At 40.1% G+C, this 27,481-nt stretch overlaps 1 protein-coding gene across 2 annotated transcripts in view; it reads left to right on the top strand.

Annotated features, from left to right (window-relative positions):
• Positions 1–9,960: 9,960 nt before the first annotated feature.
• Efhc2 (EF-hand domain containing 2) overlaps positions 9,961–27,481 on the top strand; it is a 175,137-nt gene continuing 157,616 nt past the window's right edge. For both annotated transcript variants that reach the window (XM_085684528.2, XM_048461553.3), the window contains exon 1: positions 9,961–10,084. In XM_085684528.2, coding sequence (XP_085540654.1) covers positions 10,043–10,084 — 42 coding nt within the window. In that variant the 5' untranslated portion in view covers positions 9,961–10,042. The remainder of the gene's footprint in view (positions 10,085–27,481) is intronic.

The raw sequence follows: 27,481 nt of genomic DNA, 5'->3' as shown, positions 1-27,481 counted from the left end.
TTTCAGAAGAACATATACATCCAAAAAGAATAAGTCTTTTATAAATATGACTATGCATATTGATATACAATTTTCTATGTTTCATATGTAGTCACTTTAAATGGAGTTTTAAGGACTCCATTTCATCTCAGGGGGATAATGTTGCCCAGCATGTTCAAGGTTCCATCCTTTGTACTGTAAGAGAAAAGAAATTTCATATTATTACATTATTTGGAAAATGGGAAATAATCATATATCTTGGCTCTTAAAAGAGTAAATAATTCCCACAGAGTTGGAGTTACAGGCAGTTGTTAGTCACTGACACTGACTATGGATGCAGGGAACTAAGCTCGAGTTCTGTGTAAGTTCTGTGTTCTTAACTGCTGAGCCATAAAAACCATTTTACTGTCCTGCGCTCGGCCTCGCCTGCAAGAACCACGCGGGACACAGGATTCTTCTGCAGAAAGGCTTTAATCCTCTTGGGAGCTAGAGCAAAAGCCACATGGCGGAGACCCAGATATGAAGGAAGCCATCCCTTATATATGAAACAGTCCTGCTTCGGACGTGTCACTCTTGGATTGGTCAACTGCTCCCAGTCCCAGGTGATACCTTGGGAGTAGTGGAAAGTTACCAACACGTGTGAGCTTTCTAGCTCACCTGGCGGTGCAGCGCCATCTATGGTGGAGAGTGTGGTTGCGGCCTTCTACATCTCCCCCTAATTTTACTTCTTTGCAGAAAGGCAACTCCCTCGGAAAGTAAAGATAGAGGTCGCACTTCCCAAAATAGAAACATTAAAATGGGCTTACACGGAATCTGCCCCTAGGCTCATGACACCTGGAACTTATCCGGCCTGCCCTCTGCCATTTTTTCTGGGAAAGGGGACATACGGCAGGAAACCCTTATGCAGGGCGACTTATCTCTCAGAGAGGGCCATTCTCTGTGCGATGCTTTTCAGCTCCACAACCTTTAGGGCTAGCCAAGCCAAGCATTCCACCCTGTGCCATGGACCACAGTCCTAGGGGTGCAGGAGCTGGTTGGCTTAAACCTTACTGCTTTAACATAGATAACCACATATCAGTAGAAGCTCCCTGTTCCAGGGCAGCCAGCGCTGTGCAAAAACCACTTTGTCCCTAAGACTTTGGGATTTGAGTCAGCAGACCATCCAGAGGAGAAACACTATTCCATAGCATAGGACTGTTCCAAACATTCCAATCCCCACCCATTCTTTGAAGTAGGAGATGAAGGACATAATCCAGGACTGGAATTCTTCGGCCAAGCTTATGTCCACTCATGTGGAGTTGATTGTCACAATGGACCGTCTCAAGGAGGACAGCAAATCATCAAAATTCTCCTGCAAGATACAAAGACAATTCTCGGGATAAGTTAGCCATTTTTATAAAGTTCTCATATGGTACACTGGTCACACATAAGGCTGGAGTTTTCCATTCACAGTCCAATTGGGCAAGCTGCCATAAGATATCCACCTGTTCTTTATTCTACCACTAATAGATGTATCTATGGTAGCCTGCTGATCCAGGGCTGTAGCCACTGTGTTAGATAACTGATTGAGGGTCTCTGTTTTCCATGGTATAGGCCGTGCTGCCATTTAAAAAATGTATAATGAACAGAGCATTGGGGGCAGTTCCTTTATTATTCCCCCTTTTTTCAATTTTAACAAGAACTGGTAAGTTTTCCAGTCCAATTACCTAGAAGATAACTAGACAATTGCTTAATAATCTGGGATCGCAGGGGCACAACTCTCCAGCTGCATTAAGAAGTCTGTAGTATCCAATTCTTAATTTGAATAACATGGCATTTTGTAACCTGTCTTGAAGATACCCATAGTGTTTAGCAGAAATAACTGACAGGATAAGGGAAACCGATAGCAAGCAATAACTGACAAATCAAGGGGAAATCCAGCAGCACAGCAATGGCATAGCAACAACAACATTGCAATGTACAGCAACGACAGCACAGCAATAACTGACAGACCAAGGGCAGGAGCTGGACCATCCCTCAGGAACCCGCCAGCTCCGCAGCAATCAGGTCAGACAGCTCTATAGCAGAGGCTTTGTCCTCAGGCCTCTGGACAGATGAATCCATAGCATGAATAGTATTCAGATGTATGTCAGCATTCCTAGAAAAAAAATCTCCCAAAATAACATTTAAGAGTATTAAAAAACTCAGTGTAAAAATTTAGCACAGTCAGTACTGGAAGTAGGCTGGTCTTGAATTTAGAGACCTATAGGTCTCTGTTTTAAAGAGCAAATCTTGTTTGCCTGTGCCATTATAGCAGGCCTTAGAATTAAACCATTTTAAATCTGGGACAGATGAGATTACTGCTCCAAAAATATGAGAAAACCGTTTTCCTGTTCCCAGCCTGGAGTCCTAAGATGACGCGGTCACTGGGAATCAAACTTGTAACCTCTGGAAGAGCAGGCAGTGCTCTTAACCTCTGAGCTATCTCTCCAGGCCCTTCTATTCAGATGAAAAAAACCTCTAGGTTTAGCATTGTTTATCCCACCCGTTGCCTCAGGCAATAGGTCCGCCTTTGTTACCTAGGATACGGGTAACCAGGTTGACGCACTTTTATTATGATAATTACGACCAGCCCTGCCTGAAGTCAGCATCGTTTAGCATAGCCAAATGGAACCAGAGCCATCTTAGCCTCAGAAACCCTCAGTTTTAGGTACATTGTAAGCCTTCTGGCCTGGCTGTCTGTGGCACCGCTCTCACTCCCGGCACCGCCGTGACACCCTCCAGGCCAGGCACCAACCGAGCCGGCACAACGTGCCTCCCACCATAGCCACAGAGCAAAGCTCCGCTCCAGCTGCCCTCCAGCCCCAGCTGCACCCACTCCGAGCCCAAACCGGTGCATGGAGCAAAGCGGAACTCAGAGAAGCAGGCTTGCTGCTCTGCAATCACTGAAAGGACCTCATTTAATCTTTTAGGGAATTTGGGCGCCGTTAGTCTCTTTGGCTGCTTCCTGCTGAATTGGGCCGCTGTATTTTAGGGGTAAACACTATAACATTTCAGGAGGTCTCGGTGATTCAAACCACATAAATCCCAAGTACACCTTTAGGCTCTCATTTTCTGTGGAGACGAAAACAGAACCTCTTTTCCAAAACATCATATCCTTAGCAGTTTTTAAGTTTAAATATCTTTTTCCTATCCAGTACACAAAAGACAACATACATAACATAACATAAAGCTTTTGACCTTGTAAATCAGCCTTCTCCCCCATTTTTACTTTCTTAGAATCACTGGGGGGTCCTTTTTAACTTATCTGGGTGCGCGCGCACAACCTCCCACTGCTGCTCAGTTTCTGATATGCTCTCTGGACTTTAGAGCGTACCTCTCTGAGCATGCATGCCTGCAGTTCTGAATCCTCCTTGTGTCCAAGGGGTCTCTGGCGGTGTAAAGTTCTTCTTCTTCCCGGGTATCGGCACCAGATGTCCTGCGCTCGGCCTCGCCTGCAAGAACCACGCGGGACACAGGATTCTTCTGCAGAAAGGCTTTAATCCTCTTGGGAGCTAGAGCATAAGCCACATGGCGGAGACCCAGATATGAAGGAAGCCATCCCTTATATATGAAACAGTCCTGCTTCGGACGTGTCACTCTTGGATTGGTCAACTGCTCTCAGTCCCAGGTGATACCTTGGGAGTAGTGGAAAGTTACCAACATGTGTGAGCTTTCTAGCTCACCTGGCGGTGCAGCGCCATCTATGGTGGAGAGTGTGGTTGCGGCCTTCTACATTTTACAACGTAAATGTAATAGTGATAATAATCTCTGCCATCAAATAACTATCATTGTCTTATTTTGCTGGGCATAGAACTTGGGGCCTCATGCATTCTAAGCAAGAGCTGTATCACTGATGCACATCCCTCTCCCTAACTATTCTTTAAAAGCGATAGCTACAGTTCCAAGGAGATACAGATGAAAACATAGGCTAATAAAAGTCTTTCAGCACAAAGCAGATCACGTATCAGACACAGTAAGGGCACAGAAATAGCGAGTAACATGATAACTAGACACATTGAACTTTAGAACCCATTAGAGACATTTCTTCCCCACCATACAAACATTAGATCACAAAGAAAACATCAGTAAGTCCTATACCATTTGAAAACATTCCAAACACCTCTCTTAGCACAGTGCCATCAAACTAGAATAAAAACAAATATAAACCTCATACATTCCTTTCAACTAGAAATTGAAATTCTATCAACAACACTTGGGTTAGAAACAAAACAAAACAAACAAAGAAAAAAGCAAAAAAAAGCAATGAAAATATTAGATACCAGAGACATTTAGTGTTCACAAGGAAATATGTAGTTCTAAACACTTAATAACTAAATATTAAAAAGTGCATGAATTGGGTTAATTTTCAAAGTCAGAAAAGCAAATGTGCCCAAAGAAACCATAAGAAAAAAATAATAAATGTGGATACAGAAAAGAAATAATGGTTTAGAAAATGGACCAAATTGATGAAAGTAAAAAAAATAATTTGCCAAACTTAGCAGACCAATATAGTACAGATACAAATTATATATCGTAAGCCAAAGAATAAATAATGTGGTCTTTCAATAGATGAATGAACCAAAATGGCTTACAAATAAATAATATAAATACCACAAACACAGAGAGGGAAACAAACTCAAGAAAGTTTTCAGCTTGGTATTTTAACTGTAAGTCTTAAGTCTAACAGAAAGTGCTGTGAACAAAGAGTGGAGCCCAGGGTAGATTTGATTTTCACACAGACCTAAGTTATGCGCTTTTTACACCCTCGGGGATGGGAAGAAGCTCCAGGCCACTATATATTAAGCAAGTATTCTGCCACAAAGCTACCCATTACCCAGTTGGATGGCCTAAAACTGTTTTTGTGGTTTTGTATTGGACAAATAAGCAAATGCTTTGATGCTCATTTGAAACAGGTTTCTAAAGTATGAGATACAGAAAGGGGAACACCAGAGCTGGGGACATGGCTCAGTAGATAAAGTTCTTGCTACACAAAGTTAATGACTAGAGTTTGGATTCCAATACTCATGTAAAACCTGAATTGAACCTGCGAAATTTGCAATCATAACCTGTAATCTGACTTTTTTGTTGGACAGTCTGCTGCCCGATAATGACATGGAGACTTACTATTAGTTATGAAGGCTTGGTTGATAGCTTAAGTTGTTTCTCAGTAGCTCTAATAACTTAAATCAACCCATATCTTTTAATCTATGTTCTTTTATGTGGCTTGGTTACCTTTACTCTCTACTGCCCATTCTGCTTCCTCTTTCTCTTGGAATATCCACCTATTTCCTTCCAAGTGTCCTCTGTACCTGGAAATCTTGTCTAGCTATTGGCCATTCAGCTTTTTATTAAGCCAAATAGAGTGACACATCTTCACAGTGTACAAAAAGATGATCCCACAACAATAATCCTCAGGAGGTAGAGATGGGATCCCCAGGGCAAGCTAGCTAGCTAGACTAGCCCCAACAGTGAGTTCTTTCTTCAGTGAGAAATTCTGACTTAGAATTTAAAGTGGTGAATGTTCCAAGAAAGAAACCACACATCAACCTCTCACCTCTACATACATGTGTACAAGCACCCACAAACACATGTGAACATGAATTCATATACCACACACATATACATGCGCAAAGGAGGAAACAAGCATTCTACTATGCTGATTGAAAGAAGAATTATCAGTGGAGACTCCTAGCTTATATCATATTTCTTTCTTTGCATATCTATATTGGTTTTCCTGTCTATTGAACAAGAAGTTGGTATACTGCATCTTATCCCAAGTAAGCATCAACAGCTATTATAAGATTGCAGTATCATGTTTGGTTCTTTGTTGAACTAAGAGAACATAGACTTTCTCTTTGTAACATTTCTGTCCCAAGCCATAACCCAAAGGAAATATTAGTTATCATAAACCAAGGACATTTTCCCCCTGATAATGAGGTTTGTTTTCTCAATATCAAGTCAGGTCAGGAAAAGGAAAGATGGAAGAGTATTCCAAATTACAGGAGGATAATGATACAGAAAACTAAGAGCCATGTGTGATGCTGGATCAGATTCTGGGCAAAAGGACATATTGGGAGAGTCGACAAGATTTGAATTTTAGATAAGATAATGGTATTATTCTAATTTTCTGATTTTTGACTGTGACACTTCAGTTAAGTAAGAGACTATCATTGTTTTTAGGAAATAATGCTGAAGTATTCAGGGACAAAGACATGTTTTGTCTACAGGTTTACAATAGGAAAGTCCCAATATAGACATTATGGTAAAACCAGTGTACTAAGAGACAAAACAGTTGAATTTGGAAGAAGTGTAAATGGTAATTAGCTGTAATATTTTCTAATGAGTGGTCCCATGCTTCTAGGCAAGTGCTACACATTGAATTACATCCCTAGTCTGGTTTTTGTTTTGTTTTGTTTTTGTTTGCTTGTTTTTATGCATTTTTACTTTTATTTTGAGATAAGGGCTCTATAAATAGCCTAGGCTGGCCTTGAACTCACTTGAACTTGTGCTCCTCTTGCCTTGGCTTCCCAAGTAGTTGGCATCACAAGCCTGTGTCACCAAACTGAGATTCTATTGTTGAAGCTTTTCTAGTACATTGAAATTAGTTCACTTTTCTGAGATACCATCTTTTGCCTGTCAGAATGACTAAGATAAAAACCACTGGTGACAGCTTATGTTGGTGAGGATGTAGAATAAGGGGAACACTCCTCCACTGTTGGTGAGAGTCAAACTTGTATAGCCACATTAGAAATTGGTATGGTGGTTTCTTAGAAAATTGAGAATCAATTTACCTCAAGACCCAGCTATAACAATTTTAGGCATAAACCCAAAGGATGAGCAATCATACCACAAGGACAGTGGCTCAATTATGCTCATAGCAACATTATTTGTAATAGCTAAAACCTGGAAACAACCTAGATGCCCCTAAACTGAAGAATGGATAATGAAAAGGTGGTACATTTACACAATGGAGTATTACTCAGCTGTAAAAATGATGACCTCATGAAATTTGCAGCCAAATGAAAGGAACTAGAAAAAAATCATTCTGAGTGAAGTAACCCAGACACAGAAAGACAAACATGGTACATACTCATCCATACGTGGTTATTAGAAGTAAAGGAAAGGATAACCAACTTATAATCCATAGCCCCAGAGAGGCTACATAACAAGGAGGGCCCAAAGAGGGATGCATGGATTTTCCTGGGAGGAGGAAGTAAAAAGATTTCCCTGGGTAAACTGGGGGTGGGGTTTGGGAGGGATGGAGGGATAGGAACAAGAGGGAGTGGGTTGGGTGGGCTGGGTGCAGGAGGTGGGTTGGAGGCAGGATGGAGGAATAACAAAAGAGACATCTTGATAGAGGCCCCATTTTGGGGTTAGGGAAATACCTGGTGCCAGTGAAACCCCCAGGAACCCACAAGGATGACCCTAATTAAGACTCCTAGAAATGGTAGAAAGGGTGCCTGAACTACTGTAAACAGATTGGTGACTATCCTGATTGCCATCAATTAGGCAATAAAGAGATACTTTATCCAGTAATTGATGGAAGCAGAGAAAGAGTTCCACAGACAAGCACTGTGCTGAGCTTCAAGAGTCTTGTGGAAGAAAGAGAGGAGGGATTGTGCCAGCCAGGGGGCCATGATAGGGGAACCGACAGAGACAGTTGGCCTGAGCTCATGGGAGCTTGTGGACACTAGACCAACAGTAAGAGAGCCTAAATGGGACCGATTTAGACCCTCTGCATGTGTGTGACAATCTTGTAGCTTGGTCTCTTAGTAAGACTTTTAACGTTCAGATCAGGACCTCTCCCTGGCACTAGCTGGCTTTTGTTAACCAGGTCCCCCATGCTGGATTACCTGGCCTCTCCTCGAGGTAAGGGGAGGAGCTCGGTCCTGCCTCAACTTGATGGGCCATGCTTTGTGCAAGCCCTTGGGAGTCCTGTCCCTTTCTGAAGGGAGATGAGGAAGAATGGATGTGGGCGGGGGTAGATGGGAAAGGGGAGGAGACTGTTTGGTATGTAAAATAAATGAAAAAAGTTATTTAAATAAAAAATAATAACAAAAAGGAGGTATTTTTAAAAAGCATTTAGGAGAAGCTGGCCTTGGTGACATACACCTGTAGCCCCAAACACTCGGGAGGCAGGAGCAGGAAAACTACCAGTTGGAGGCCATCCAGAACTACATGGTGAAATTGTCTCAAAACAAAACACCCCCAAACAAAAGAAAAGAAGAGATTTAGGTCACTCGCTGCTTATTGTTGGTAATTAGTAAAACATTGAAAACAGTCATTGTCATCAGTAGATGGGGAACTGATTTATGTTCTAAAAAAGGAATGCACACAAGATGAATGAAGTCCATCTGATGGACGTGTCAACATGTAAAGATCTCAAATATAAAACCCATAGATGAAAAGAGCAGGGTCTGGGTCACTCAGTGGTTCGACTCCATGTCCATGGCAAGTAGCATGTGTGGGAGGCAAGGAAAAATGTAAACGCTATAATCACAGAAAATAAAGATGGAGATGGCTGAAGAACAATCTCTGTCTTTGAAGAATTTTCAGGCATTTAAATAAAATTGAAGTAAACACATGATTACAATGCAGGAGGAGGAAGGCACAATTAGTGAGTGTTATGCTTAATGCAGACGGAGGAGGGATGGCAGGGAGCTGAGGGAATATTCATTTCCCAGCAATGGCAAAACCTGTGTCTCTCTCACACACTAAATCAAGTCCCAGAAGACAAGAAAGGTTTACCTCAATAAAGCATAGGAAGAAAGGCATGCTGCTAGAAGGTGGTGTGATTTCCACCACCAGAGCCTGCCTGGTAAAAACAGCTAGAGGTTTCTCGGAGCTGGGCAGAGGAAGGGCGAGGCAAAGCAGTAGAAGAAACATGAAAAGTCAGCTGACAAGAGCTCTAGACCTAGCCAAGGAGTTTGATGGCCTGAAGGGGGAAGGCAAGGCAGCTTCCTGAAGAAGAGTGTAACAACTACATTTTGAAATCCACAAATGAAGGCTCTGCAAACATGATCAGTTGTTCCCACTGCCACTTCTAAGGGAGAGAATAAGGCAAGCCGTAATTGGGGTTAGGCCGTCTCAACAGAAGTAGGAGGAGACGCAATAAACAGCAGAGTGTAGAGCCATCAGAGATGTGACTAATTAACCATAGGTTTTCCTCCTATGCATCTTGGAGCATGATGGAATAGTCTTGAATGTGTTTGCTTATTTGGGGCATAATCTCCCAGTGTTGCCCAGGTTGACTTGGGTTACTCAGGTAATCATTTTATCTTTGCCTCCTGAGTGCTAGGATTACAGGTGCAAGACACCATGCCGGGTTAGAGTCTCATTTTATGCTCCTTGACCCTCCCCCTGACCACTACTGATTGGCCCTTACATTTTCCACGCTTAGTTCATATATAAAATGATCGAGAGGAAGGATTGAAGGCCATGGTTACTGCTGGAATGGGTTTCCCTGTAGGTTGTGAATGATTTTAGGTTTGTCTCGAAAGTTTTAATTACAAAATAAAGGTTGATGTAAATGCAACACAGCTCTGTGAGCTCACAGGCGTCCGTCAAATTTCTGTACTTTTCTGGGCATTTTAACTAAATTTAATAACAAAATGGTATACAATTTTGTGGCAAGAATTCTCATGGGAGAATATGAGCTCCAGGAAAAAGGAGTGAAAGCCAAAAGCGATGTGAGTGGAAATCCAGCACCTCACTGTGTGGGCGGGGAGACCAGTGAAGTCTGGATTAGGCTGCTAGTATGGGTGGGCTGGACAGGGAGACCAGGGACAGGAGGGGCCCTGCGGGCTCGGCCCCGCCTCCGCCTCTAGCCTCTACTTCGCCCCACCCCCTCCCAGGCCTTGGCTCTGGCCCTAAGCCCCGCCCCAAGCCCCCAACCCTACCCCGCCTATCTTAGCCCCTCCTCCCTCCGTGACGCTACCTCCGGTCACCAGGTAACGCAGGGGTCAAACAAACGGCGGTCGAGGCCATAGCCTGTCTATCTCTCTCTGGTCGGATTTTCAATCCTCATCGGACGCTGACAGGCATGGCTCTGCCGCTTCTGCCTGGCAACAGCTTTAACCGCAATGTGAGTAGGCAGGACGCCCGAGGTCCTGGCCAGATCCTGGGGTTCAGACAGGATCCAGGAGTGTTTATCTCCCTAGATCGTACGGAGAGCTAGCTCCTTCCCTTTTTTTCCTGTGTACTGAGTACACCCAAATCCAAACCTCATGCTCCCTCCCTTCCTTTCTCTTAAAGTACATCTGAATGTTTTCCTTAGATGACATCTAAGTACAGGTATCAGGGCCATCCAAAGTAGCTGATGATGGTGATGATAAAATAACCAGGGAGTGTTTAATGTGTGTCCCGTGCTGTACTAGAATCGCTGTGGGTGTTCACAACAGCCATTTGAATTCGATACTATTTTTGTTCCCATTTAGAGTAGAGAAAACTGAGGCCCAGAACTGGTCTTCGTGGTGATACTAGTTTTCTTTCAGGCAGCTGGTCTTTACAGCCCATGAGTCTAATTATTTTCTTTAGTACTCTGGGTGAAAACAAAACATAAAATTTGTTATTAAATAGAAAAATCCACCAGGAGGCATGGCAGATAGGGAAGCCTTCCATTTGCCTATAAAGTTTAGTGTCACACTATGGAGACAGGCACCTAATCCCAGAGTACACGGTGAAAGTACAAACACAAAACAAAACAAAACAAACAACCCTCCAAACATCATAACCCCCCTAGAACATTAAAGAACTCGGCAATAAGTAGCAGTGTATGTAACAGGAGGAAAACTAGTCAGGCTTTTGTTTGCTAGGAGTTTCTGCCCTTTACTTGGGTTTGCCAGTGTCTTTATTAGAAGGCAGTAAAACGAATGAAAAGAAAGTGGCATGACGCCCATCGAGGTGTTTGTAAACCTCTGATCAAAGTTTACAAAGCATTCAGTGCATCCAAGTGACTACACATTCTGAGCAGTGTCTGTATCTGAGTTGCTGGCCCTAGAGTAGCACTATTTGTAGATTTTCCATCTGAGATTAATTTTTTTAACCCCTCACATCAGTGCATTTCATTTCTTGTCTGATGGAGGTTAAGAGTCTGGCCTCTGAAGCCTAGCATTAATCTTTGGTAAGATTAAGTCAGCCAAATAAGAAAGGCTTCAAGAAGGAGGGCATGAAAAAAGATTCCAGAAATAAAGAAGCATGCTATGCAAAAGTAATTTTTTTAAAAAAAATGTAAGCAGAGCCTCCAGCTTTTGGCTCTGCTATGCTTCTGATTACTGATGCCCACTGCCTGCAGAAGTATCTCAGTTCTCACATGCAGTGTTTAAGGGTGGGAAGGAAAGAAGAGTGTTTGGATGAGATATTTTAAAATCAGCAACATAGTACAGAGTGTATTTTGCTTTTAAAAAACTTTTACTGGGAAGACTAACACATGCAGAAGAACGCATAGTTCCTGAGCTGCACATCAAGGGATGGAGCGCTAGCACTAGCACTACTCTGAAAGCAACCCCTTGACTGGGCTTGCTATTTTCAGCAGGTAAAAATCAATGTTCTGGATATGGTCTGAGGCCTTGTTATACTAAAATATTACTTGTTTAGAAATGAAATTTAACTGAGTATTTTGTATTTTGTGTGGAATTATATGACCCTTTCTTCCCTTTTAATCATATGGCATTCTCTACATGTAGTCACTATTTTGACTTTTGTCACTATAAACAATAAAATAATATTTATTTTTAACTTTTTGGCTTTCACCTGAACCTTTTGTATGTGGAAATGTTCTGTGATTTTTCTTCTGTGACTTCTTTGGTTCAGCATTATGTTTGTGAGATTTGTCCATGTGGCTAATGTTCCATTGTTTGAATATGCCATGTATTTAGATTCCTTTGTATATTTTACTCTTGATAGATAGCTCCTTTGGGGCTTTGACAAATACTCTTGCTATGATCCTCTTGTTCAATTCTTTCACTATGATTACTGGATTGTATGGCACTGATATGGGAGGTTTAGTGGACTCTGCAAAGTAATAATTTTCATTTCCACAGGCATTTTTATTTATGTTTTTAAACTTCTAAATGTTTGTATTGTTTAGTTTTTTAATTTTACATATTTTGGTCAGTGAGTGTACTGCAATTCTTTTCAGTCTTAAAAATTTATTTTTTACTTTTATTTACATGTAAACATGTGTGTTACCTCGTGTGTTCATGTGTCTGTAGAAGGCAGAAGAGGACACTGGACACCCTGGAGATGGAGTTAAAGGAGAAATGTGAGTTGTTGTGACTTCAGGAACCAACTTGGGTCCGCTGGAAGAGCAGCAACCACTCTTAACTACTGAGCCATCTCTCCAGCCAACTCCATCCCCACTTTGGTTGTTTTAATCTGTACTTCCATGACTTCCTAGTGAAGTTGAACATTCATTTTTACACACCTTTAATTCCTGACTTAGAGGCAGAAGCAGGTGGATCTCTGTGAGTTTAAGGTCAGCCTTGTCTACATAGTGAGTTCCAGGACAGTTTGGTCTACTTAGTGGTTCAAGAAGAGCCAGGGCTACAGAGAGACCCTATCTCAAAAAAATGCAGCAAAATGGTCATTTCTTATGAGTGTTGGCACACTTGACTTTCATATAAATTCTCAACAGGTCATATGGTGTATATATATTTAACTTGATAAGAAATTGACTGCCTCCTCTGAGACAGGGTCTTATGTATCCCAAGTTGGACTCAATTGGAATTTACTATTTAGACAAAAATGGGCTTGAACTCATGATCTTCCTGCCTCCTTTTCTCTAGCACATTGAGAGGCCTGTGTTTGGTGGCCCATTTCCATTTTGCATTGGCAGCTGTAATGAATAAAAATTCAAGTTGTTCAGAGCATTTGATGTTGTCAATGTTTTGCATTTTAGCCATTTTAATAGACATGTAGTATATCTCATTTGAATTTTAATTTCCCTAATGTCTGGGATGTTGATAGACTGTTAACCATTTGTAATCTCCTTTGAAAACTATCCATTCTTCTTCTACTTGTTTAAATCTGATTGTTACCTTACTTTCGAGATATTAGTGTTGTTGTTAAATAAACATCTATTATTGCTATGTGGGCTTCTAATATTTTCTCCTAATCTGTAGCTTGAAATGTATTGCTTTTAAATCAAACTTAGGAAGTACGCATATATTTTAAAGAAAAATTACAAGATACTTTAAAACTGATGTTTCCAATTCAAATTAAGGATTTTAGGATTCTTTATCTTCTTTGATTTTATATTTATAGTTTACTTACATTGTCAACAATTAGTTATTTGCTAGTCTCAGCATAAGTATATATTCTTAGAATTTCTGACACAAATAACAATGACTTTATTGATTATTAACTATTAAGGTTTTTAAAGGGTTCTTTGTAGTGTAGCTTTCTCTGTTTTAAGGATATCTTTCACTAGTAATGTATTTCCAAATTACCAACTGAGTAATTTGTAGTAATTAAGGTAAGTAAATGTGTAGTAATACTACATATTTGGGACATGCAGTATTTGGCAATGTTTTGGCTTGAATCCAGTACATTGCCTCTACTATACAAATGCTCCAAATTACTAGTTTTCAATTTTATTTATATAAATGTCATGAGCTAGGTTTTGTCACCATCTCCATATTCAATTAGCTTCATTATTTTCATTGTGCATTGTATTCTTATTTTGTTGTTTCATTATAATGTAAAAACATTGCATGGTTTCAAAGTCAAATTTATAAAATGAGACAGGGCTCATGACCTCACAACTTTGCTTCCTCCTTCTCTCTATAACTAGCCTTAAGAATGATTTTTCTCTCTTTCCCCACCTCTTCTCCCCTTCCTTGTTTCTCTCTTTTCTTTTTTGGTTCTGTCTCCCTCCAGTCTGTTTTTAAAACAACAATCTCTTGAAAGTATTTACTTTTTTCCTCTTTACTAAATAAACAGTAACCTCTGATTATTCTCTTAATTTTTTTATTTCATTTTAATGGCATATCTTGAAAGTCACTTAATAGAATATAGAGCTAGGCCTCATTGCTTTTCACAACTATAAAGCTAACCCATTGTGTGCACTTAACAATAGTTTATTCAGCCTATCCACTTAGTATTTTCAGCTTTTTGCTATTACGAATGGTGCTATAATACATCACCAAAGTTAAGCTTTAAAAGAGGCCATCAGAAAACTGAAAAGGAAGTCAGCACATAGTATGGGGGAAATGTTTGCAAGCCGTATAGCTGATAGGGGACTTAGAATTTATAAAGAATCCTCAAAACCCAGCAACAACTAAGACAATAATCCAATTAAAATGGGTAAATGGCTATAATAAGCATTGAGAATATAGAAATAGCAAATATGCATGTCAAAACTGTTCAATAGCTTTATTTAGTAGAGACATGCAAGTAACACTATAAGGCATGCAAATAAACCACAATAAGATATCATTTCAGACCAAAGGGTAGCTGTAGCAAAACAAACAAACAAAATGGTAATTAAGTATTGGCAAGGACAGAGAGTCACTGTGTGTCACAGCACTCCTAAGTATCCACCTAAGGAAAAACATGCAAATAAGAGTATATGAGAGAATTGTTTATCCTTTTATAAATTTTATTATTATGATTATTATTTTGGTGCTTTGGATTGACCTGCAGTTCTTATACATGCTAAGAAAAGCTCACATAATATCTCCAGTCCAGAATCCTTTGTAATGGCTAAAAGTAGAAATAAACTAACTAACTCTGAACTGATTGATTGACAGTGGTTGGTAGAAAATGAAAATGTGGTTTCTACACAAAAATCAAATAATTTTACATTTTTTCACTTAGATTTTAGAGATAGGGTTTCAACATAGCTGAGATTGTCCTCACACTTAATTTGTAGACCAAGCTGATCTCAAATTTACAGTCCTTTTGTTAGGATTACAAACATGTGCTAACATACTTGTTGCTAGAATACTATTCAGCCATAAAAAGAAATGTTACAGCATAGCTGAACCATTAAAGAGCTGTAGGTGGAGACTGCTCATTCATTTCCCAACTGCTGTTTCCTGACTGCTCAGACCTGAATAATCACACAGAAACTATACTAATTGCAACACTGTTTGGCCAATATCTTAGGCATATTCCTAGCTAGCTCTTACATCTTAAATTAACCCATTTCTTTTAATCTATGTATCACCATGAGGCTGTGGCTTACCAGGTAAGGTTCTGTCCTGGTATCTTTCTCTTTCGGCAACTATAAGGTATCTACTTGATTCTGCCTACTCTCTCTATATATCTTTGCTCAGATTTCCTGCTTGAATTTACTCTGCTGAGCCATTGGCCAAAATAGCTTTATTCATCAACCAATAAAAGAAACACATATACAGAAGAACAACCCACATCATCTCCCCCTTTTTGGGCTAATTAAAAAGAAAGGCTTTAACTTTAACATAATAAAATTGCATATACAAAACAGTTATCAAGCAATAGTTATCATTACAATATTTAGTCCATTTACATTTGACAAATTAAAGAAAACCTTTATCATCTATCCTTTGTGAGTCTAAAGTTTTATATCTAAATTATCCTTTATCATAACTATGGAAAACTATATCTGTCTTCAACTCTTCAAAGACCCCCCAGAAGGATATAATATTACTTAAGTAAACAGGGAGTGCATTGCAAACAACTTCCCAAACTCTAGAATTGACAGAGACATCTTGCTGTCTGGACAGTCACCCAAAGTTCTTCTATAATGTTGGGACATCCATACTCAGCCTACAGGACTGTAGTATCTGGTAGACGTTGCTATAAAGCATGAGCTTTGAATGACTGTTTCACTTATATTGGCAGTTTGTCAGTCACTTTTGGAAGTTTCTTTGGTGAAGCAGGAACCCTGAAGTACTGTCTCACCTTCTTTAGGGAAAGGTCATCGGTCATTTCTCTTTGGGTCCCAGATGTCCAGTTTATACAGCATGCTGTCAAGCAGTCCAGGCTAGAGCAGTTTCTTGCCCAAATGGCTGGCTTTGTCACATGAAAGGTAAATTCCAAAACAAGTTTCTTCAATGCCTGTTAGCCTCTCCGAAGTAATTGGTGCTGCCAGAAGCAGACATGTCTCACTGTCAAGAAAAGTCTAAGTTCTTAAAATATTTTAAATGCCATGCTCTGTAAGTCTTTGAAAGGTCTGAAGAATATGTGTCTATCTGAAGTATATATCTGTACATCTAGAAAACCTAACTAACATGACTACAGCTTGACTATTATAGAGGGCTATCTATTAATCTGTAATTTTAATAATACATTGTATTTTTAAATGAGCTTTCTAAACATAATACCTTAAACAAGAACAGGAATACATATAACAAATTTGACTTTAAATTTGAATCAATAGAACAAGATCAATATTAATGCAAAGTATTCATCTCTGTATCATATCTCCCTTATTTTTTTAAAAAGAGATTCTCTGTGTGTGTGACCATCCCACATCAAAGAACAATATGCAAAAGATGCTGTATTATATGATCCTGTTTGTGTAAGATATGAGTGGGATGATGTATAGGAGGATAAAGTAGATGGGTGTTACCTAAGGGTATGTAGAGGGGTAATGAGGACTGACTGCTATTGAAATTTCCTTTGGGGATGATGAAAGTGTTCTAAAATTAGATTCTCATTTTATCAAAGCACGTTGAATTGCTCATTTTGAGTGAGTTAATTTGATGATACTTTATAATGCAAAATAAAGGTATTACAATGGTTTGAATAAATGTCCTCCAAATCCAAAGACAAATGTATTAAAAAAGGCTTGGTATCTACACTGTGGTGCTACACAGAGGTGGTGATATCTTAAAGGGATGAGGCCTAGTGGTGACTTGGAGGTATATCCTCAAAGGAGATATTAGGACCCCTGCCTCTTTTTCTTCATCTACTTGCTTCCTGGCTGCTACAAAATGAGCAGTTTTTCTCCACATGCCCCTGCCATGATCTTTGGCCTCATCACAGGCACTAACGCAATAGGACCAACCACCCATAGACTGAAACCTCTAAAACTGTAAGCTCTTGTTCTTATAAGCTGATTATCATTATTTGATATTGTAACAGAAGGCTGATAAGCATAGTTATAAAATAGTTATTAGATGGAGTTGTGGAAGAACATTGCCAGGGAGATGAAATAATAGGGGTGTATAATGCCATGGTACATGATGAATTTTTTTTAATTTTTAAGTGATTTATTTTGTATATGTGTATGTGTATATGTTTGTGTGCTGTGTTTGTCTGTGTGTGCTTGTAACTGTGCATGCACATGGTGTGTGGAGACTAGAGGTCAACACTGGATATCTTCCTCAAAACTTCTCCATCCTATTTTTTTGTGATAAGTTCTCTCATTGAGCCCAGAGTTCACTGCTTGGGCTAGAGTGACTGGCCAGCAAGGCCAAGGGATACTCTTGTCTCTGCCTTCCCAGCAAGTGGAATTATAATGCTCACACAGAAAGTTCTTTACCCATTGAGCTGTCTCCCTAGCCTCTTACAGGATGGTGGTGATTTAAAGAATTGTGTCACTTTGTTCCCAGTAGCTATTGACATTTTACCACTTGGGTCTAAGTCACCTCTCTTTTTCTTGTTGTTTGTTTGTTTTGAGACAGGATCTCCCTATGTGTTCCAGCGTTACCTTGCACTTACTACATAGCTCAAGATGACCTAAAACTCCTGATCCTCTTGTCTCAGCCTACCTAGCACTGGAATGAGTGCCACCATGCCAAGTCTTGGCCACCTCTTGAAGCATCTCCTCATACTTGAAAATTACATAATATTCTGTTGATATTCCTGTATGTAAATTTGGACTCCAAAAATGAGAGTCCCTTTTCCTACATTTTTACTTACATATTAAGCATGTAACTGATCACATTGAATTTTGTACTGTACTTCATAATTCTGCCAGCTAGAATACATTGGCATAGGCAAATCCTTTTCTGTGCTCTTGGCCATGGATTTGATGTGGCCAGCTGTCTCCAATTCTTACTTCTGTGACTTTCACTCAGTGATGAACTGTAACATACAATTATAAACCAATAAACCCCTTTCCTCTCCTAAGTGACTTCCCTACCTCTAGGTTGCTTTATAACAGCAACAGAAAGGAAACTAGAACAGTCCTCCACATAGCCATTTTGATTTAAATCCTTTCTGGCCTTCTCATTGTTGCTTTTGTTTTCTTCTTGGGAGCAAGAAGTTGGAGCTGACATGTTGGATTTGGGCTTCTGGCCTAGGACTCTGCTTAAATTGGGTTTGTTCACCTGTGACAAGGTAGTTCTCATCTGATGGAGAAATTGTGATCAATTGCTCTTTGGGTCACCTCTCAGTGCTTTCCTTATACAGGGCAGATCCTGAATAGCTGATTGTCCACTGTCCCTCTCTACCTTCAGTGACCATGGTTAAAAACTAAGACAGGAACAAACTGAGCTTGAAAAGATCATGTCAGGAGTGAGCATCTCAGTGTTGTCTTCCACTGATGCTAGTGAAACAAAAGAATTCTTATTTGGGTGGCTGTGAATAGAGAGGGGAAAGGAAGGTCTTTTCCTGTGTTGCTTAAATAGGCTATATGGCTGCCTTAGTTGCATTTCTGCTACTGTGGCTAACAACAGGATCACAAGCAACTTGAAGAGGAAAAGGTTTATTTTACCCTGCAACTCACAGTCCTCCATGAAGGGAAGTCAGGACAAGAACCTGACGCCATGGCTTGCTCAGCCTGCTTTCTTATACCATGCAGGTAAGACCACCTGCCCCAGGGGTGGCACTACCCCCAGTGGGCTGGGCCCATTCCATCAAACATTAATCAACAAGAGACTTACCCACAGATAATCTGATAGTCATTTTCTTAATTGATGTTCCTCTTCCCAGATGGCTCTAGCTTGTTACAAAGTGAAAAAATCCAACCAGGACAATGGCTCCTGGGAAGCTTGGTTTAGACAAAGTGGCCAGGAGAGCATCAAGGTGTGCATATGCATGTTGTGACTCAGTCAGTATCTGTGGCATGGTGAGGGACATTCATTTCCTGCTTCTTGCTGTCCTGGTTTACATTTTCTGGGAGCAGCAAATACCTTTTATGTACGCCTATCAGTGGGAAATCTGAGGAGAAGTTTTTCCACAGTGGAATTCCAGAGTTCCCTAGCACAAATTCAAAGGATTTCCTTTTCCATCTCCTGGGTGTGCACTGCAGTTGTAGAAAGGACAGGTGCAGATTGTTAGGGATGGGAAGATTGCTGAAAGCAGGGCCAAGTGAGAGGCATGTATTTTACTCTCTCCTAACCTTGGCTCCAGCATGCTCAATTTTGACCAGGAAGCTCTAATATCACAAAGTGACTGGCTTGACCAGTTGAAGACCAGATTCTTTGCTGCTGTTCTAATGCTATGATTGGTATCCCAAAGGAAGGGATGTCTAGAACTGAACCTGGGTCCTCTGCAAGAGCAGCAAGTACTTTTAACCTCTGAGCCTGTAGGGTTATGAGATAATGCTGAAAGAAGACCCCAGACTCAAATGGTATGCAAGAACAAAGAGCATTTATTTACCAGCATGCAGGGTTGAATACCTGTACAAAATAGCAACCACCCTGAGAGGAGCTTGCAGGCTCCTTTTAAGCACAGCTAGGGAAATTTCAGGAACAGTTAGGTCATCTCAAACATAATTGGTCAAGCAAGCAGCAGTTACATTAGTATATTTTTAATTGGCTGAGGTTTTAGGGTTTTTTTATTTAATCTTCAGACATACTTGAGTAAGTTTCAGAGGCAGAGCGTGGTGATGGGTTGTGGGAACTGTCCTTATTTGGTCATTCCTTTGATAGACTGTGGGGCTGACTCCAGTCTTATACTTGCCCTCTCCCTCATCCCTGCTTTTTTACTGAAATAATTGAAGGTTCCTAGGTATAGCTATATGAGAAGTAATACATACAGGGTCCTAGGCATAGCCATATGGGAAGTAATACATACAGGTTCCTAGGTATAGCCATATGGGAAGTAATACATACAGGTTGTAGGTGCCCTATGCCCAGTTGCTTCCAGTGATAACATCCTGCAAAATGATGGTATTATATTCCAGCCAGTATCTGACATTGAGACCATCTGCTAATTTGACTCTAGGTTTTTTTTTCCAACATGACATAATTCCCTGGAGGCTTATTGAAGTTGACTTTTGTATCAATTGTGTATTCATGTTTAGTGCTGAGTAATATTCCATATATGTACCATAATTTCTCTAATCATTTGCCTGTTGAGGAATGTGGAATAGCTTTAGCTTTTGGCTGTTAGGAATAAAGCTTCTATGAGTGTTCATGTACAGGGTCTGTGTAAATATATTTTTGAAATATGTTTATTTGTTGTGCATGTACACATGTGTGAGTGCACACACACTGCAGCACATGTGTTGTTAGAGGACAATTTTCAGGAACTTGTTCTCTCTTTCCACCCTGTGATTCCTGGGGATACAACTCAGGTTCCCAGACGTAGTGGCAAATGTTATTACCCACTGAGCCATCTCTCTGGCTCATGTGAATGTAAGTTGTCATTTCTCTGGAATAACAATCCAAATTGTTGGGTCATATAATAATGATTCAATACTGTCAAACCATTTTTGAGATCAGATACCATGTTACATGCCCAGTGGAAATGTATATGTGATCTACTTTCCCCATAACCAGGTTAGCATTTAGTGTTGCTATTTACTTTAGCTGTCTTATAAGCATAGTGTTACTGATGATGTAATTTCTTTTGTTTTCTTGGGTTTTGTTTTTTGTCATGTTGACACTATCCTTGGTAGAAGAGGTAACTTCAGTTGAGACATATGACCAGCAGATTGGCATGTAGGCAAATTTATGGGATATTTTGTTGATTAATGATTGATGTAGGGAGGGCCCAGCCCATTGTGGGCAGTGCCATCTCTGGGTTATACTGAAAAACAAACAGACAAAAACCCAAGAAGCTGAGTAAACCATGGGGAGCAAGCCCATGCAGCCATTAAGCTGCGTGCCTTTATGCTCTCTGCTTTAGTTTCTGCCTCCAGGTTTCCTGTCTCCCTTTCATGATGGACTATGATTAGGGCATGTAAGCCATATAAGCCCTTTCCCAACCACATTTCTTTTGGTCAGAATATTTTGTCACAGCAACAGAAAGCAAACTAGGATGCATGGGATGACCTTTCAGCCCAGGTTGAATAGGCATTGCTCTAGTGGTTAGTGAGTTGAGCATGTTATCATGCACTTATTGGCCACTTGAAGCACTACCATTTCAAAGTGCCATCTTATGTTTTCCTCACTTCTAATTGGATTTTTTTTAACTGTTGAGTTTTGAGAATTCTTTATACACTTTAGATACCAATTCTTTGGGTGAGATGTGGATTGCACGTACCTTCTCTCAGTCCACAACTTGTTTTTTCAAACCCAGTAAACACCGTTTTGAAGGGCAGAAGTCCCAAATTCTACCTTGAATTAATTAATTAATTTTGTGGTACTGTGGATGGAATCCAAGATGTTATATATGCTAGGCAAGTGATTTATTAATGAACTGTACCCCATTCCCCCACATTTCTTATTTTAATGAGGTCAAACCCATCACTTTCTCTTTTTTGGACTGTGTTATTTTTTAAACTTTAAAAATTTTTATTTATTTATCCATTGTGTGTGTGCATATGCATATATGGGTGTAGGCTTGCATGGAGGTCAAAAGATAACTTGTGGGAACCATTTCTCTCCTTTTACCAGGTGGATCCTGGAGATCATTGGATCCACCAATACTAAGAACTAAGAACTCTGCTCAGCCTACGGCCTAAAATCCTCTCTTTTTCTAATAGTTTTACATTTTAAATAAATGGCTATGATTCACTTAATTAATTTTTATTTAAGGTTTGGGTCCTGATTAATTACTTTGACCTACAGATGTGCAATTGCCCAGAACTATTGGTAGAAAGGTCTGAACTGCCTTTGCATCTTTGTAAAAATTCATTTGAGCATAGGTGTGTAGGTCTTCTGGGTACTTCTTTCTCTTCTGTTGACCTGTGTCCTTCTCTCTCCCATTGCCATACCATTTTTATTACTGTTGCTATTCAGCAAAGTTTAATTTCATGGTCAGTGATTGCTCCTGCTTTATCTTTGCTAAGATTTTTTTCCTGCCTTTTTTTATTTTTCCAGAGTATAAAGAAAATCATTGTCCAGATCACATAATAATCCTATTTTGTTAAAATAATGACTGGACATATAGCTCAGTGGTGGAGCACTTGCCTAGCATACGTAAGGCCCTTGGCTCAAGAGAGCAAAAACCCATTCTAGAATCTTAAAGGAATTTCTGAGAGTAAGACTAAGTAAATAAGTGCATTCTTCTTCTTTGGGGGGGATTTTCATATGGAAATTGTCATGGGAAAAGGAATTTAGAGGTGGAGGTACTAACCAACTACAATGAACCTTCAATTTTAACTGACTTTAAGAGAAAGCTTTGGAATTGTTCTCTTCGTTGGCTAGTGCTTTGAGCTGAATTATTTAGAGGAAAAAAAAATCAGTGTGTTAAGGAGATGCCATACATCTCTCTAGATCTCGACTTAAATTTTTTTTTTACTTTCCCCATTGAAATACATTATCAACTATCTAAAACAGTTTATTTGCTATATTGAGTTGATAGCTAAGGATCACATGCAAATTTTTCGAAGTTAGCTTTGCAAAGAGAGAAAAATTGGTTTAAGAATGTTGAAGGATTTTTTGACATGCTTTTTTATTTTTATATTTGAGTTTATTCTCCGGTGATTTTGGTTTATTAATAAGTAATGATAGCTTCCATGCTCTTGTGGTCCTGAGCTCTAACATTCCATTCTACCCAAGACAATTTTGTTTTTATTTTCTCTGGGTGATTCATAATATTTGTGGGATGACTTCTCCATAAAAGTATGAGAAAAGAAGAAAGTGAATTTCTAAAATAAATATGATATGAAGACAGGGGAAAGAAACAGTCTTCTTGGAACAGAAGCAAACTAATCCAGAATATGTTCAGGCAGGTATACTTAAGAATAAGTTTTTAGATAATTCTTCATAAGATATTAATTAGATGCTGTCATGAAGTGTCTTGGACCTATAATCCCAATTCTTATGGGTCTGAGGCCAGGCAAATCCTGAATTTCTGGCCTGTCTAGATACACAGGAAGACCCTATCTTCAAACAATAAAAAACAGTTTTGTTTTGTTTTGTTTTTAAAAAAAGTATTGTTGGGACAGCAAGATGGCTTAGTGGGTAAGGTGCTTGCCACCAAGCCTGTTGTTTGATTCCCAGAACAGACATGCTAGAGAGAACCTGTTCCCAAAAGTTGTCATTTGCCGTATGCACTGGCTGTGGCATGAATGGTGGTGTGTCTCCTAACTGTGCTTTTGTTCACATACATACAGGTTCTAGAAGAGTAGCATTAAGATTTATTATAAAATGTAGTTTTTTTCTGCAGTGGTGAATCCTGTTAATTGAGTCAGGATCTAGTGATTGTCAGGCAAGAGCTATATCCCTAAGCTACATCTAACCCCTGAAATACTAAATATTGTTTGGTTCTCGTCAGTCCCCACATTTCTATAACTGGATGCTATATAAGGGATTCTATAGAATTGTCTTCTCATACCTGCCAAACTTTTAAGGAATAGACTCCAGATTCTGTTATTTGACCCATCTCCTCCTTTCAAGATCAAATGAATTATTTTGTCAAAGCAAAAATGGCAATTCAACTCCAGTGAAGTAAACAAAGGAAGACTCGTTCCTTTTCTGCAACAAGGCACCAAAGAATATCAGAACTAGCACTAAGGAGATGGCTTAGTTAGGAAAGTGCTTGCCATATGAACGTGAGGATGTAAATTCAAATCCCCAGAACCCTGAATGCATATAATCCCAGTGCTGAGGAGGTAGAGAAAGGAGGACCTCTGTGGTTTTCTGACTAAGCCAGTCTAGCTAATTTATGACCTCTAAGTTCAGTGAGAGTCCCTGTCTTCAAAAATGAACTGGAGAACCCTTCCTTCATATATATCTCCAGTTTCCTCAGGAGCCACCAACTGCCAATGCCTCTCAGACAGTTCAGATGATCCGTTTTCTTCAGGATTGCGGCCTCTCCTTGAAGCTGGGTAGATGTGATCAAAATGCATTATGCACATGTATGGAATTCTCAAAGATATGTAGAGGAGTTAACATTTAGAAATAAGTTGGAAAATTCTTTGAGGGAGGCATATGACTCAAACCTCTAATTTATGTATATACATATACTCCCCATGCACAGCAAAAGAAGAATAAAAAGGAGGATAAGGAGAAAGCAAGCAAGGAAGGAAGAAAGAAGCTAAACATGGCCAGTAGACTGAACTGGGCCTTAAGATGAGAGGGGATGGGGAGAGCAAGAGAGGAAGAGAAGAGAGATGGGAACCAAGAGCCAAGAGCAGAGGACCTAGAGAGGAGAGAACCAGAAAAGTGCATTATGAAAATGACAGGGTTATATAGGAAAGAGAACCTGGTGGGAAGGGAAGGCAAACCCCTGGACTGGAGAGGTTTAGGAAGGGTACCGGGCAGGTTAAGAAGAGCAGAGAAGAGCCACAGGTACTGAGTGAGCCTAGTGGCCAGGATGCTCTTTGGTATGTTAATAGGCACCATAGTTAGTTAGCCCTTTGTGCATATCTGTGACAGCTGTGTAGCTTGCTCTATTTGTGGGGAACCTATTCCTCATACTGGATTGTCTTGCCCAGTGTTAATACAATGGGAGGAACTTAGTCCTACTTCAACTTGATGTGCCATGCTTTGTTGACACCCATGAAAGGCCTGCCCCTTTCTGAACAGAAACCGAAGAGAAGTGAATTGGAGGGATAGAGGGGAGGTTAGGGGAGGGAATGGAAAGAGAGGAGGGGGGGAACTGCAAATGGAATGTAAAATAAATGAAAAGATGTAATTAATAAAAACATTTGAAACAAAACAGAAAAATAAAATCAATGCTAATAATCAACCACAATTTCAGATATTATATTAGCCCTAAATCTGGTTGATATATGATGTGGGATTTCCCTCTATATGCTGTGACTATGTTTTTATTACCATTGGTTAATAAAAAAAATTGTTTTGGCTTATGGCAGAGCAGAATAGAACTAGGCAGGGAAAACTAAATTGAATGCAGGGAGAAATAAGGCAGAGTCAGGGGAGATGCCATGTAGCTGCTGAAGGAGACAGATGCCAGAACCTTACCAGTAAGCCACAGCTTTGTGGCAATACATACATTACTAGAAATGGGTTAATTTAAGATATAAGAGCTAGTTATAAATATGCCTGAGTCATTAAACACACAGTTTCTGGGCATCTGGGAAAGCAAAGTGCAGTCTCCGTTTACACACACACACACACACACACGCACGCACGCACGCACGCACACACACACACACACACACACAGTGTAAATATATTTATCAAGGTGATAATATCAATCACCTGAAAATAAGCCACAACTTATGTTCTATTAACTTAACACATTTTTGTTGAATCTGTGACAGATTCTATTGTCCTTATTTTTAAAAATTAAGAAGTCTACTGTCAAACATAAGCACATCAATAGATGACTATAATATGATAAGCTAAGTACAGGGATGGCTGTCTAGAAATTCTGGACATGAAGCCGTGATTCTTTTATTAAGTGAAGGGATCCAGTAGAAGTTTTGTGTGATTCTTTCTCTTTGTACTGTTTAGGGTAGCACACCAGAAATGAACAGTTTGACACAGTTTATAGCCAACTGAAAGTCTTTATTCCAGTAAGCTGGGACCACACCTAAGTGTTTCAGAACCTAGATGTAGCCCCGAGTATCCAGAACACAGGATTGATTTATTTGGTTTTATGTATTACTTAATTTTATTTAAGTTTTATATTTTATTTTTTATTCCTTTCTCATATATTACATCTCTACTTTAGTTTCCTTTCCCTCCTCTCCCTCCAGGCTACCCTCCCCACTTTCTCTCCCCCTCAGTTCCAGCCTTCCTCCCCTCAGAAAAGAGCAGGCTTCCCAGGGACATCAACCAAGCACGCATGCCATAATATGCTACTATAAGACCAGACACATACCATCACATCAAAACGAGATGAGACACCCCAAAAGAAGGAAAGGGGTTCCACAAGCAGGTGAAAGAATCATAGACAACCCTGCCCCCCCGCCAACTCCCACTGTTAGGAGTCCTGCAAGAACAGCAAGCTATTCTGCCATAAGCTATATGTAGAGGATCTGGAACAAACCCCTAGAGGTTCCCTGGCCTCTGTGAGTCCCTATGAGTCCTAGTCAGCTGATTCTGTGGGTGGTGTCTCTAACCCCTCTGGTTCCTATGATCCCTTCCCCTTCATCTTTAGGGCTCACCTAATTCTGTCTAATATGTGGCTGTGGGATTCTGCATCTATTCCCATCAGTTGCTGGATGAAGTCTCTCTGGTCTCTTTGATGAAGATTCTGCTCGGCTCCAGCCCCAGAACACTCTACAGGCAGGACAAACTGTAGGTCTAAGGTTTTGTGGCTGGGTTAGTGTCCCAATCCCTCTACTTGAGGCCTTGCCTGGTTACAGAAGATGGCCCGTTTCAGGCTCTGTGAGTCTTTGTTAGGGTTACTCTCATAGATTATATAGAGTTTCGCTTGTACTAGGTTTCCACCTTGCCCCCAGAAATGCCCCCCAGTTCCAGTTGTTTCTCTCAGTATTTACTCCCTTGCACTTGATCCCTCCAATTGCCAACTCTACCCATCCAGACCCCCCATGAAATATATTTCCCCTTTCCATGGAGATCCTTGCATCACCCGCTTAAGTCCTCCTTGTTACCTAGCCTCTCTTGGTCTGTGGACTGTAGCATGATTCTGTTCTACTTTACAGCAAGTATCTACTTAGAAGTGAGTGCATACCATGTCTGTTTTTCTGGATCTGGGTTACCTCACTCAGGATGATTTGTTTTCAAGTTCCAGTCATTTGCATTCAGATTTCCTGGTGTCACTGTTTTTAACATCTGAGAAATACTCCATTTTGTAACTGTACCACATTTTCTTTATCCATTCTTTGGTTGAGGGACATCTAGGTTGTTTCCAATTTCTGGTTATTATGAATAAAGTTGCTATGAACATAGTTGAGCAAGTGTCATTGTGGTAGGATGGAGGATCCTTTGGGTAAATGCCCAAGAATAGTATAGCTGGGTCTTTGGGTAGATCGATTCCCAATTTTCTGAGAAACTGCTGTGTTGATTTCCAAAGTGGCTATAAAAGTTTGCACTCCTACCAGCAGTAGAGGAAAAACACAGGATTTTCAAATGTAGCTCCAAAGGCTCCACAGAAGTAAGCTCTTTGAAGCAAGACATTTTTATCAGAAGCTAGTGTTTAGCTGGAGGGGATTCCATACAAATGGGGTTTAACAGAAGTTAAGATAAGTTAGCTGGACATCCTGACCTTTGGTTCCTAGAGGAGAGCTGGATAGTTTTCCATGGGATTCTCCATCAAGGAGACCATATTCTAGTTAAAC

Source organism: Myodes glareolus, chromosome X, assembly GCF_982192425.1.
Source record: "Myodes glareolus chromosome X, mMyoGla1.1, whole genome shotgun sequence".
Taxonomy (NCBI): Eukaryota; Metazoa; Chordata; class Mammalia; order Rodentia; family Cricetidae; genus Myodes; species Myodes glareolus.
This window is presented reverse-complemented; position numbering and strand designations above follow the sequence as displayed.